This window comes from Mytilus galloprovincialis, chromosome 6, assembly GCF_965363235.1.
Source record: "Mytilus galloprovincialis chromosome 6, xbMytGall1.hap1.1, whole genome shotgun sequence".
Taxonomy (NCBI): domain Eukaryota; kingdom Metazoa; phylum Mollusca; class Bivalvia; order Mytilida; family Mytilidae; genus Mytilus; species Mytilus galloprovincialis.
The window spans coordinates 90,443,408-90,457,064 of NC_134843.1; the positions used below are offsets into that span (position 1 = coordinate 90,443,408).

Here is a 13,657-nt window from a genome sequence, read left to right on the forward strand (position 1 = left end):
CTTTTTTCATATTTTCTTGACTTCCAACATCGTGGATTGACAACTTGAAAAACAAAAGTCTAGTTCACCACTTCCAGTGAGCAATTAAAAAATACTTTCCATGATGAAAAAGTGTTTATGTCAATTTGAATTAATATATAAAAAGTATTAACCATATTGAAGTTCTTACTAGCTCTGAACCCAGGGTGATCTAATTTCTCATAAAAATGACTTTAACATTTGTGTAGGCCCAAAAAGAATGATTTGGTTACTCAGGAAAAGCATAAGTACTTTGTGATATTCTAACAGATTCACGGAAATGTACATATGTTATGTAAACAAGCTACTATTAAGGTAGTATGGGTGTCTTTTGCCATCTTTGATTGTAAAAAACAGAGAACCTAAGGTCCACATTTTCGATCAAGTTAGCACAATTTGAGACAGGAATGCAGATAACTATATATAATATGAATTTTTAATTTAAAGAACTAATTTATAAAATTATAACTTATAAATACTAATATTTTTACAATTGTAAATTATTTTTGGTTGAATTTTAATGTTTTTAAATTGGCATTTTAAGGGGAGGTAAATCTGAAACAGTACATTTTCTGAAGGAATATACATGGAATTTTCCTATTTTGTATTTTAGCCAGAAAAAAAACATACAGTGACCCTATCTTTTCTAGCATTGTCTAAAAGCTATAATTTAGTATTTATTTTACAATTCTATCATTTAGTTTAACATCTAATCATCATAATGATGTTTTTACCTGTATATGATCCCAAAGTATGAACAATTTAATTCTATCATTTTTATTTTAGACTTCCATTGATACTACCTTAAGTAAAACCCAGTATAAAAATAAACAGACTAGGAGTACAACTAGGAAGCATATCCATAACCATAGGTCAAATGAGGTGTCCTGGAAGGATTTCCTACTCGTGCATGGTACCTGTATGTCCCTTCAATTAACCAAGTCCCAACCACAAAAGCAGTTTGACTTTTTACCTTATATCTATTGAGGGTTGATAAATCTGTTTGACTTTATGACAATTCAAGTCAAAGTCCTGTAATGACCAATAACTTGCTTAAATAAGTGGCTTTCTTAAAAATCACAAAGTTTCCGCCATTACAATTATACAACTTAAATATAGCTGAAAATAATGTAATGTAAATCTAATCTAATAAGTCCTGTAATGAACGATGACCTGCCTAAAAAAAGTGGTCAAAACTTTAAAACAACAAAATCTTCTATAAATTTTGAAAAAAAAACAGCCTTCACTGCCTTCAGTTTCATTAATTGACAGCAATATTTGGAGTACACTAATGAACTCAAAACAGGAACGCCAGCCTTCTTTAAGCTCAAATGGTCATTTTATATTTTTTCTGAAATTCACAATATAGTCATGAAGTTTACAAATGTAATTCATGTGCATACATTAGTTAACATATGATAATAATTTTAAGAAATTCAAAGAAATTTCTTTCATTTATAATGCAAATTTTAAGAGTTTAATTTAAAAATGAAGGTTACTCCAATAATGTAATTATATAACAAATTATGTTGTAGATTTTTCAGCAAGAGAAAGAGGATGGTGATCTGAAGGGTTTTCTTTCTATTTTTTACATTTTGCTGAGAAAAAAAACTACCTCCCTATAAATTCCTATAGCTATTTTTCTCAAAATGAAAAATAATCTTTAGGAATGAGAAGAATTTTGTCCTTTCTGGTTGGACACTGATTTTGTTTGTTTTTTTTTACTCAAGAAAATTAAATAATAAAAAAATATTTTGTGGTATGGCATAATCTAATTAAGTTGATATTAGTTTGAAGCACTTGAAATGAAACCACATTTATTTTGCATGCAACAGCTACTGGGCTATGTTATGACAAATAAACATGTAAAGTGAATAGTCCCACAAAAAAACTAAAGTCACAAAACTTTTTTCTAAAGAATGTTACAAAAGTTCATACAGAAGTTAACTTTCTCATATTGACTACATACCTTAGTAACAAAATTAGACCTACTTTAGATCTTAGTTACTGTTATAAACTTACATAAAAAGAATAAATATAAAATAAATATCTACTAGTAAATTGACCAAATAAATAAATAAATATTGTAAGATTAAATAAAATTTTAATAAGAGAAAATTATTTGCCATTCACCATAAAATTTGAAAAACATGCTTCAAATTGAAAGAATTTTTTTACATACGTCTTGGATGAAAAATGTCCATTGAGAAAATACTGTGGTATCGGTGAGGATTTAACTTCATTAGTTTGTATAGGCTGATTGGTTTAATCTCCTTTTCTTCATCCATATCTAGTTAAAATGTCTTAGTCAAATAAAATAACCTACAGTCACTTCATAATTCAATTTGTCAATTTTCCGTACAGAAACCATCATCGTTTTAAGGTTTCAAAGTCCTTCAAACATTGTTATGATTTTCTACCACATTTGTTCTTCACAAAAACTAGCATCTGATCAAAGTTTATTCAATCATCAATGCTAAAAAGTGAAGTTGTTGGGTTATTGAGGAAAAAGTTTTTATGACTTCACACAAACATCAAACATTCAGTCTCAATGACAAATATAAACTTAAGAATGTCAGCTTATTGCATCTATCTGGAATACAGATTACTAAATTCTTTTCCCAATTAGCTTTTCTCAACAGGTAAACAGAGATTTATATAATACTCAGGTATGGTGTCTTTAACAATCTACCTTTATGTTAAACGTAAGTCAATTAGCGCTACTTTTTACATCAGCACGGAAGGCATCTGGTTAAACAATTGCAGAAAAACTAACGGAGTACAAATAGCATTGATAGATGTCGACTACAGGTATTTTAAGGTCTGAACAATCACCACTTACAAACACACACATTTTCTATGTAGTGTTATCATATCAATTAGATGGTTCCAATCACCCTCATGTGGCGATGATAGCAGTAGCAGATGGTTAAGAAAACTGATGGCGCCAACATAGATACAGAGATAGATATTCCTGCAGTACTGGCTTCAGTCTGTGAAGTATCACAGAGAAAAACAGCTGTTCATATCAAACACATGTTACACCTGGTCTTAAAAATAATGTCAATAAGTAATCAATGATATATAGAGAAGTTACAAGGGGGAGGGGATTAGACAACTTAGGAGTGAGTGACATAGGGGGGATAGGGGGGTAGATACTACATACTAAGTTACAAGGGGGAGGGGATTATACAACTTAGGAGTGAGTGACAGAGGGGATAGAGGGGTAGACAGTACATACTGAAGTTAAGGGGGAGGGGATTAGACAACTTAGGAGTGAGTGACATAGACAGGGTATGGGGGGAGACAATACATACTGAAATTACAAGGGGGAGGGGATTAAACAACTAAGAAGTGACATAGATGGTGATAGGGGGAGACAGTATATACTGAAGTTACAAGGGGGAGGGGATTAGACAACTTAGGAGTGAGTGACACAGAGGGGGTATGGGGGAAGATATTACATACTGAGTTACAAGGGTAAGGAGATTAGACAACTTAGGAGTGGGTTGTATGGGGGGGGGACTGTACATCCTGAAGTTACAGGGGGAGGGGATAAGCCAACTTGGGAGTGAGTCACATAATGGGGATAGGGATAATATAGTACATATTGAAGTTACAAGAGGGAGGGGATTAGGAAACTTAGGAGTGAGTGACATAGAGGGGGATTAGGGGAAGACAATATATACTGAAGTTACAAGGGGGAGGGAATTAGACAACTTAGGAGTGAGCGACATAGCGGGGTATTAGGGAGGAGACAGTACATACTTAGTTACAAGGGGGAGGGGATAAGACAATTTAGGAGTGAGTAACACAACAGAGGGGGTATGGGGGAAGATATCATACAGTGGTAAGGATGAAAGAGGGAAAGTCTCTTAACAATTTTTGGAACTACTACTTTAATACAGTAGATTGATGATATGTCTTATAGCTACAGTAATTTTGGTGTTTTAATACCACTTTTAAGCACCCCATTTAGGCTATTTCGTGCCGGACAGTTTTTATTGGTGAAGGAAGCTGGAGTGCCCGGAGAAAACCACCAACCTTCGATAGGAAAACTGACAAACCTAGTCAATTAAGATTGGAGCCAAGTGCACTCGAATTAGCGGGGTTCGAAACTTACAACCTCAGTGTTGGCTGGCTAGTGATTGCAGTAGTAACTACTTAGACCACTCAGCCTCCGAGGCCCCTATATATCTTAGCTACAAGAAGATCAAACATAGGAATATGAGTTTATAAAGGTCTTCGAGTCAATTGCACCCTCTTTTTTAAGTTAGTTATCACAGCTCTTAAAGCATAAGAAGTAAATGGACTTTCATCTGATAAGGTAATAAATAAAATGTAATAGATAACTAACCTGCTAGTGCTATCATATTGGTGTGAGCAAATTAGGTGTACCATTTAAACATTGGTCAGTTCAAACTCTAAATGGACAAGTGGAGGACTTGATGATAGGTACATATTCTTTTGATAATGTCATAAGAACAGGTAATCAATAATTACAGCAAGTATTAGACTATTTACTGCTGATTAATATCACAGCAATATGACAGACAGGGTCATTTCTACTGGAATAAATGATCCCACCAAAAAGAAACGGAGGTAACTATAAAATTTAATCCAAAGTTTCATGGTTATACTTTGACAAACTTCTTATATATAATATGATTGGTATATGTACATGCAGAATTTCTATTCATGCATCTGATTAGATTGGAAAAAAGTCCAACTCTCAAAATTACCTCTAAATCTTTCATAATCTTTAAACCATAAAACTTGCACTACACTTTATCAAATAAACTTTAATTTTTACTTAAAACATTTAAAAGCTTTCAAATATAATCGTGCTAAGATCATGCAGGAAAACAAGTAACTTCAAGCGCATGAACAATATATTCTTCATTATAATGTATATTTAATACATATGCAAGAAAGTGTGATCGTCAATAAGACAGCAATCTAACAACATTAAGGTTAAACTTCATATTTACCTAGTGGTCATGAAACATTTTTTATTAATAAGGAAATAATTAATCAAACCAAAGGTTAGGTAAAGAAACGTTCTGATCTAATAGATATACGCTATCAACTATTATAAACAATTATCTATAACATCATATTAGTAATATCTAATTAGTAAAGATAATATAATAATAAAATAATAGGATGTGTATTACAGATAGATCAAGGTCAATGTTTTATTCAACGATTGCACTCACACAAGGAAGCTTTGATCTACCAAAGACATCAGTATTAGATACATATTGAAGGTGTTATGAATGGGTGTGTCTATAATTTACACTAAGATATTATTTTCCATGCAGAATGACAGAGGGGTATGGGGGAAGATAGTACCGTGATCAGGTCAATGTTTTATTTTGTTCAATTGCATGCACTCACACATGGAAGCTATGATTTACCGAAGACATAATAAGTATTAGATACATCTGAATGGGTGTAATATCTAACTTACACCAAGGTTTTTTTGTCATTGCAGAATGATAGTGTTAATAAAGGAGGGGGACTTTCTGCGATTTAATCATACGGTGCATAGCTGATAACAATATCTTACATGAAAATATTATAATTGGCTACATATAAGAATCTGTATATTATTGGATCTGATGATCATACACAAAAGAGTGTGGGGGGAGAGGGTTGGGTGGGTGCAGGGGAGGGGGGATTGAAATGAAACAACCTAAAAAATACAATAAAGTTTCTTGTGTACAATTTGGAAATTAGTATGGCGTTCATTATCACTGAACTAGTATATATTTGTTTAGGGGCCAGCTGAAGGACGCCTCCGGGTGCGGGAATTTCTCGCTACATTGAAGACCTGTTGGTGACCTTCTGCTGTTGTGTTTTTTTATTTTGGTCGGGTTGTTGTCTCTTTGACACATTCCCCATTTCCATTCTCAATTTTATAATAAACCTCAAAATGAGTAAAATTTTCGAAAAAAAAATTGCCATCAAGCCTTAATTTACACTTTCCCTTAAGTATCCAAAGAAAGAAGTAACACTAAAATAACTATGAAAGTTAATAGATGGATCTTTTAATTTACAAAGGAGGAAATTCCCATATAACAACCAAATTACTGAAGATGTGATAAACAAGTTTGTCATGTGACATCTCATTAACTTAATTACGGCTAAACAAAAGGAAAATTGTACTACCGAGATAAATAATGAGGAAGGAACACTTGAATGAGATTTCCTTCCAAAGTGAGAACATACTTCCGTGACTCTTGTACCTAATTATACTCATACTACGCTTTTCCAAATTTCCAATTTAATGTCATTTCTTATGTTCTCCTTTGAATGTTTTTGAAAAATATCAGTTGATGATTATAATTGTACAATAAAAAACCTCCCTAATCCTTGGTGTTTTGAAGAATCGCCAAGAGACTTACACACGGAAGTATGGAAGTAGACATACACCCACTCCACCACTTAATGTTTTAATAGAGCTGGTTTCATATTTTATAATATGGATATTGTTGGAAGAATTAGCAGACAAAATTAAAATATTAAGCAGGAAACAATAAACAATTATAGAATTAAACAATAACAGTATTAAACAGTTACTGAAATAATTGTCAGAAATTAGATTACAAATTCAATAGTGACCTTATTTCTAACATACTGAAAATTTCCACAACTATGGCAATAAGAAGTACATTGTTGTATAATTTTGAAATTAAAACATAGTCTTTCAGGACTGTCAAACTTTAGTACTTATAATAATAGTGTAAGTAGTCATTCCAAATATCATTTTATTGAAGCACTAATTCTTACCAACTTTTAAAAATGTGTTAAAATTAAAAAAAAAAAACTCTTTGTCTCTAAATGGTAACACAATTTTGTAAAATATTTCAAATATAATATATACTATATCTAAAACATACACAAAGTATCATGCCCCAGTCCACAGATCATTTTCAAAAAATTATAAAACATGTTTTCCAAAAGTCAATGCCCTTTTTTCTGAAAGTCACCCTTTTAAAAAATGATGCTGTAAAACAACTGTTAACTGCTCCATTTATAGGTTAAAAGGTCGTTGAAAATAGTTGACCTTTTGACCTCATATGATCCTTGCTTTTAATTAACACTATTTTTAAATGAAAAATACCCATGCCAAAGCCATACTTAGTTATTGTCCCCATACAATTATTGTTTATAGTACATGACCAAAAAAAACTGTTTTAGACAGAAAACCTCAAATAATTTGTCAGAATCAGAACTGACATGACAGTCACCAACATACACTGATGACACTTAATTTTCTACTGCTAATTCAAACAACATATGCATGTGCCAAGAAATCCTGTCAAACAAACCAACTGTTTTCAAAATATGGAAATATAACCATTTAACCTGTACTGGCGATCTATCCTAACGAATTTGTCTTTTCATAGATATTTTAGAACTGTACGTCTGTGTCTGACACATAAGAGAATACTTATTGAGAAATATCACGAACAGGACAAAATTGACATATTGGCTTTGACAGCATTAGTTAAGCTTTTATACACCATGCCAAATACTGGAATTTATTGAAAAAAATATACTGTAAATCATTATCATAAATAATATATTTTCCCCCACCTGTTTCAAATTGGAATAAATGCTCGCTCTTATTAAGGTTCTTTTGTAATTGGAAATATATGGACAATATCAGATGTCAAATAGAATAAAGAACTTCCACAAAACTTTAACCCTCCCTTACAGAAAATATCAAAGAGTTTTTTCTAATCTTATACCAGCTAGAACTTAAATTACATGTCTGATTCATAACTTTTAAGTTATTCTTCAGTATGGAGTGATAAATGGAATTTAATCTGAAGTTCTATTTCACTGATTGTGCTGATACTCACATATATATATACAGAGTAAAAGACCTGATTTTGTAAGCTCACTAACTTTTGCTCCATAGCCATAGATATTTTACAGCGAAATCCAGAGTTTAATGTTCTACATTCAGTATTCAATTAATGATATCCCAAAAATTTTAAAATCATAAATGATTTTTATGCATTTTGATTCCATATATGTTATCTCACAACACCAATAGTATTCCTTATTAATAATTAAAGTACAGTCCAACCTGTTTATAAAAGTCACACTAGGCCAGAGAGAACTGACCTTATAAGAGGGTTGACCTTTGAACAAACATTCAAAACTACAGCATATAAAAGGTTGACCTGAAGACAGGTTTTCTCTTTGAAACTCTGGATGACTATATGTCTCTAGATAGAGGACGCCCATCGGTAGTTTTACTGTCGCAAATTTAGTTTACCTGGCGACGCGGAGCGCAGACAGGTAAACGGGTATTTGAGACAGTAAAACTACTGATGGACGTCCTTAAAGCTTCAAATACAATACAGTTATCTCTTTTCTAATGTAAAACAAGTTCATAATTAAATTTCAATCATTATTTCAGTGTAAAATCTTCATTAAAGAAAATTCCGCGAAATGATGTTATCTTCTTAGGTCCTTACACTAGGTGACGTCATAGGTATGCTTCCGGCCTCAAACATTAATACCGGACGTTTTCTGGCTTCTGTGCCGCTTCAGAATGTCATAAAATTTGATAAAAAGAAGATATTTAGGTGCAACATGTGAGTTTTTTGGCTTATCATTGTAGAAATTGCATGTCAATACATTCAGCAATTCAAAATGTCGGCTTCCTTAGTTACAGACAAGGAGATAGAGAATTTTACGCTAACTGTCAGCCAATCAGAACCATTGATACAAAATAATTGCATTAGAATTGATAAATATACTGTGTGGTGTTTTGTATACTGATGTTTGTCATGTTGGTCATTTTTTTCATTTTTGGCCTTGGTATTTTTAGTTTTTGTCTTATGAGTACTACTTTGATACTTGAGATGGACAAATTTGAAATATATGTATAAGTTTTTAACAGTTCCCTATTTCATTGAGAATAATTTGAGACTTGCTATATACTGACTGATTCACTAGAATCAAAACAATGGTCCCAGTGAGAATTATTCTTGGACGAAGTGTAGAATGTCTGTACAAGTCTAATTTCCTTCATTTATAGATTTAACTGTATTTACTTACAATTCTTTCAAACTTTCTAATTTTCTAATCTTCACTTTCATTTACAGCTACAACTGCAAATATATAAGAAATGTAATTTTGTATCAGATCTCATGTGGGCTTTTAAATGATGAAATATTGGAGATTTGTAGAAATTCTGTGACATCTGTGTGTATGATTACTGTCATGATAGAACAAGCCAAGACAATTACAGGGAATTAGATCATTTGTACAATTGTCCTATCATTTGCCCAATTATACAAACATTCCTCCGTCTGTTTCCCAGATGTTCCAAAAATGTTATTATCTAAAGAGATAAGAGATTTTAATGACTAATTTTGGCTATTGTTCTAAATATGGCAATGTAAGTATAAATTAACCAACACTAAGTTAATCTATTGTATTGAAACCTGCCTTAATCCCCCTCATTCTGACTATTCAGTGGGCAAATTGTTAAATTCCCCTTCTGTTTTTTTTTTTTTAATGGGACAGATAGATTGAAAGAATAGTAGCAATGCAGTTGTCTTTTAAATTGAATTGACAATTAAAGCTGTTAAGCTTTAAAAACATTACAAAAAAGTACTTATTTTCTAAACTATCATACTAATATCAACTAGAACTAGAGGCAAATTCAGTATATATTTAGCATTTTGCACAGAAGTCTTTTGTAGCATGATAATAAACAAACCCACATCTTTCATTTGACAAACTCATTCTGTCAACAAAAGCATACATTGCGGTAATGTAGTTTTTCAAAATGTCACAAATGGTTTAACAATATTTCTACTAATTCCAATAACGCTGGGTGCAGGTGGCACTTTACCAAATTTCATTAAAACAAAATGGAATTGGTCCATCTTAATCCTGCTATTCTGTAGAAAACCATATAATAAACTTATATGGATATTTTTATCCAATTTCTCCTAAAATGTGCACATCTGCAAGCATTGCCATTCTTGGTAATGAGATTGGTAAATTTGATTTGATAATGTCACGTAACATACGCTCTTGTTTATGAAGGGTTTCAATATGTATCATCTTGCAAAAAGGATATTGAAAAATTCTACGTTCAATTGGTATTTTATTAGAAGAACTGATTCAATAAATAAGTTATTGTCTTCTGTGATTCTCAAATTTATAAAAAGGTCTCATGCTTTTCTAATTAAAAAAATACATTAAACATAGTGTTCAAGAGATAACAATTCCACAATTAAATATCGGCTGATGTTGAAGAGATTGCAAAGAGAACAAGAATGTGTCCACAGTACACGGATGCCCCACTCACACTATCATTTTCTATGTTTAAAGGACTGTGGAATTGGAATAAATTCTCTAATTTGGCATTTAAATTAGAATGATCTTATCAAAGGGAACATGTATACTAAGTTTCAAGTTGATTGGACTTCTACTTTATCAAAAACTACCTTGACCAAAAACTTTAACCTGAAATTTGCACTATCATTTTCTATGTTCAGTGAACCGTAAAATTGGGGTCAAAACTCTAATTTGGCATTTATATTAGAAAGATCATATCATAGGGCACATGTATACTAAGTTTCAAGTTGATTGGACTTCAACTTCATCAAAAACTACCTTGACCAAAAACTTTAACCTGAAGCCAAAAACTTTAACCTGAAATTTGCACTATCATTTTCTATGTTCAGTGAACCGTAAAATTGGGGTCAAAACTCTAATTTGGCATTTAAATTAGAAAGATCATATCATAGGGCACATGTATACTAAGTTTCAAGTTGATTGGACTTCAACTTCATCAAAAACTACCTTGACCAAAAACTTTAACCTGAAATTTGCACTATCATTTTCTATGTTCAGTGAACCGTAAAATTGGGGTCAAAACTCTAATTTGGCATTTAAATTAGAAAGATCATATCATAGGGCACATGTATACTAAGTTGCAAGTTGATTGGACTTCAACTTCATCAAAAACTACCTTGACCAAAAACTTTAACCTGAAGCCAAAAACTTTAACCTGAAATTTGCACTATCATTTTCTATGTTCAGTGAACCGTAAAATTGGGGTCAAAACTCTAATTTGGCATTTAAATTAGAAAGATCATATCATAGGGCACATGTTTACTAAGTTTCAAGTTGATTGGACTTCAACTTCATCAAAAACTACCTTGACCAAAAACTTTAACCTGAAGCCAAAAACTTTAACCTGAAATTTGCACTATCATTTTCTATGTTCAGTGAACCGTAAAATTGGGGTCAAAACTCTAATTTGGCATTTAAATTAGAAAGATCATATCATAGGGCACATGTATACTAAGTTTCAAGTTGATTGGACTTCAACTTCATCAAAAACTACCTTGACCAAAAACTTTAACCTGAAGCCAAAAACTTTAACCTGAAATTTGCACTATCATTTTCTATCAGTGAACCGTAAAATTGGGGTCAAAACTCTAATTTGGCATTTAAATTAGAAAGATCATATCATACAGAACATGTGTACTAAGTTTCAAGTTGATTAGACTTCAACTTCATCAAAAACTACCTCGACCAAAAACTTTAACCTGAAGCGGGACAGACGGACGAACGGACGAACGAACGGACGAACGGACGCACAGACCAGAAAACATAATGCCCATAAATGGGGCATAAAAACAAAAGACATAATGCCAGACAATGCCAAACACAATGAGGTTTTGAGGCTGTTGTATTGTTAGTTTGCTGGCCACTTGACATATACTCCATCTCCATTTATATCTAGATTTAAACATCATACCACAAATTGTTTACAGTCCTGCATTTTCATGCTAACATGCTTCATAAATACCATAATTTTTTTAATAATTCATGATGAAGAAGCTAAAAGTGTTATTTGTGTGTTAATGATAACATGAAAAGGGCCTATCATAAAGAGACTTAAATATCTCGTTTTTCTTTGGGTACCTGTTTATGCAGTAGTCATCATATATTATCTGCTTGGTCCTTCACATGGGGTTGAAGTTTCTCAGTTAGTTCAATGTTACAAGTGACACCTCACATATCAAAGCATGTATTGTATTTTACTGACAAGAAAATATTTACAATCGGAATACAGATATCATAAATTGGTAAACAATTTTATTAAATTTTATCACAAATACAAAGATTTGTTGTTGAATTATTATTCCTTGAACTTTTGGGAGGTTCATGAAATTATTATAACACTAACAGTTATAACAAATGTCAAACATATAATTCATCAGTAAAAAGATTAAAATTGCTCAGGTCTGTATTGCTTAAGATACAGAGTCTGTGTCAACACTTAGCTTACAACAATCTGATGACACTCCATTCAACTTTCTGTTTAGAGATCTACTGGTTACAAGAGCACAATTATTTGTAATGCATTTTCCAAAGGGTATCTGAGTAGTGTTCGGTTTTTTTTTCTTGAACTATACAAGACTTGCACAAACTAGTCTAAAAAACATGTAGCAGTTCCTGTTATTAGAAATGCCAATGTTGCATTACAACCAAAAAATATGAATGGTCATGTGGCAAAAAATTACTTAAAATTCAGTTGAAAAATATTGCCTTTTTTTTTTCGCTTAATGAAAAAGGCATATTATCAATGGTCCCGACATGCAGAAATTGAAGATATTTTCTATACTTAGTAAAATGTGAATATGATTTTCAGCATTTTTTAAAACCTAATTCGATGAGATTTTGATTAAAATTAATTGCAGTACAGGATTTTATTCTGAGTACCATTTTGAGGTAAAAAAACTTGCCGTCAAAATGTAAACACATAAAAATAATTGCGCTCTTGTAACATATAGTGTAAGTTTTGTTGGTGTACTTTCTGGTTAAAAGACCTTCAGTGATCTACTTGTTTTTTCCTAATGTCTTACACACCTGAAAAATTGTAAGGCAGGAATTTATCCTTTTATGTAATAATTACCAAAACAGAAAATATTCAGATATGTGTGAGCAAGTTACACATATCTTTTTAGTCAGATTGTAAGTGTGAATTAATGCATTATTTATTGATGGGTGTTTATTGTCCTTTGATCAGTCCTACCAAAAAGCGCATGGGAGTGCACGAGAGCGCCCAGGAAAAGAAAAGTACCAGGAGAAAAGAAAAAGCCCCCGGGAGAGAAAATAAAGCGCCTGGGAGAAGAAAATGATAATATTTTATAACAATAAATGTTTTCCTGAATAAAAAAATTTAAAAAAATCATTGCTTGTTTTGTCTAAAGTGTGTAGATAGTGTTGTTACACTTTTACATTTTAGATTTCAAAATTGTATATAACATGTATAAGTCAGTAAGCCGTAAATATAAACAAGAGGAAATAGAAGAATCATGAACGACATTGTCCTCCAATCAAAACGTATAATATTTCGATTGTTATTAAAAAAAAATCAGTGCCCAAGGTCTAATTTTCGCAACTGCATGGTGAACCCTCACTCAAAAGTTTTGTATTTTATTAAACACACTTGAATTGACATTGGAAGATCGTGGAAGGGTTTCAACATGCCTGATACTAAGAAAAGTTAACGCCACTGCTAAAGCAAATATGATATTCTGGCCTTGTGGAATATGCCGTAAAAATTGTAAATTCTATTATA

At 31.9% G+C, this 13,657-nt stretch overlaps 1 protein-coding gene across 3 annotated transcripts in view; it reads right to left on the bottom strand.

Annotated features, from left to right (window-relative positions):
* LOC143080671 (protein CBFA2T2-like) overlaps positions 1-9,155 on the bottom strand; it is a 51,670-nt gene extending 42,515 nt beyond the window's left edge. Inside the window, exon 1 of one of the 3 annotated variants that reach the window (XM_076256637.1) lies at positions 9,103-9,155. In XM_076256637.1, coding sequence (XP_076112752.1) covers positions 9,103-9,143 — 41 coding nt within the window. In that variant the 5' untranslated portion in view covers positions 9,144-9,155. Of the gene's footprint in view, positions 1-2,200; positions 2,865-9,102 lie in introns of those variants that run through there. The other 2 variants (XM_076256643.1, XM_076256636.1) reach the window with 2 other exon arrangements.
* Positions 9,156-13,657: the final 4,502 nt, after the last annotated feature.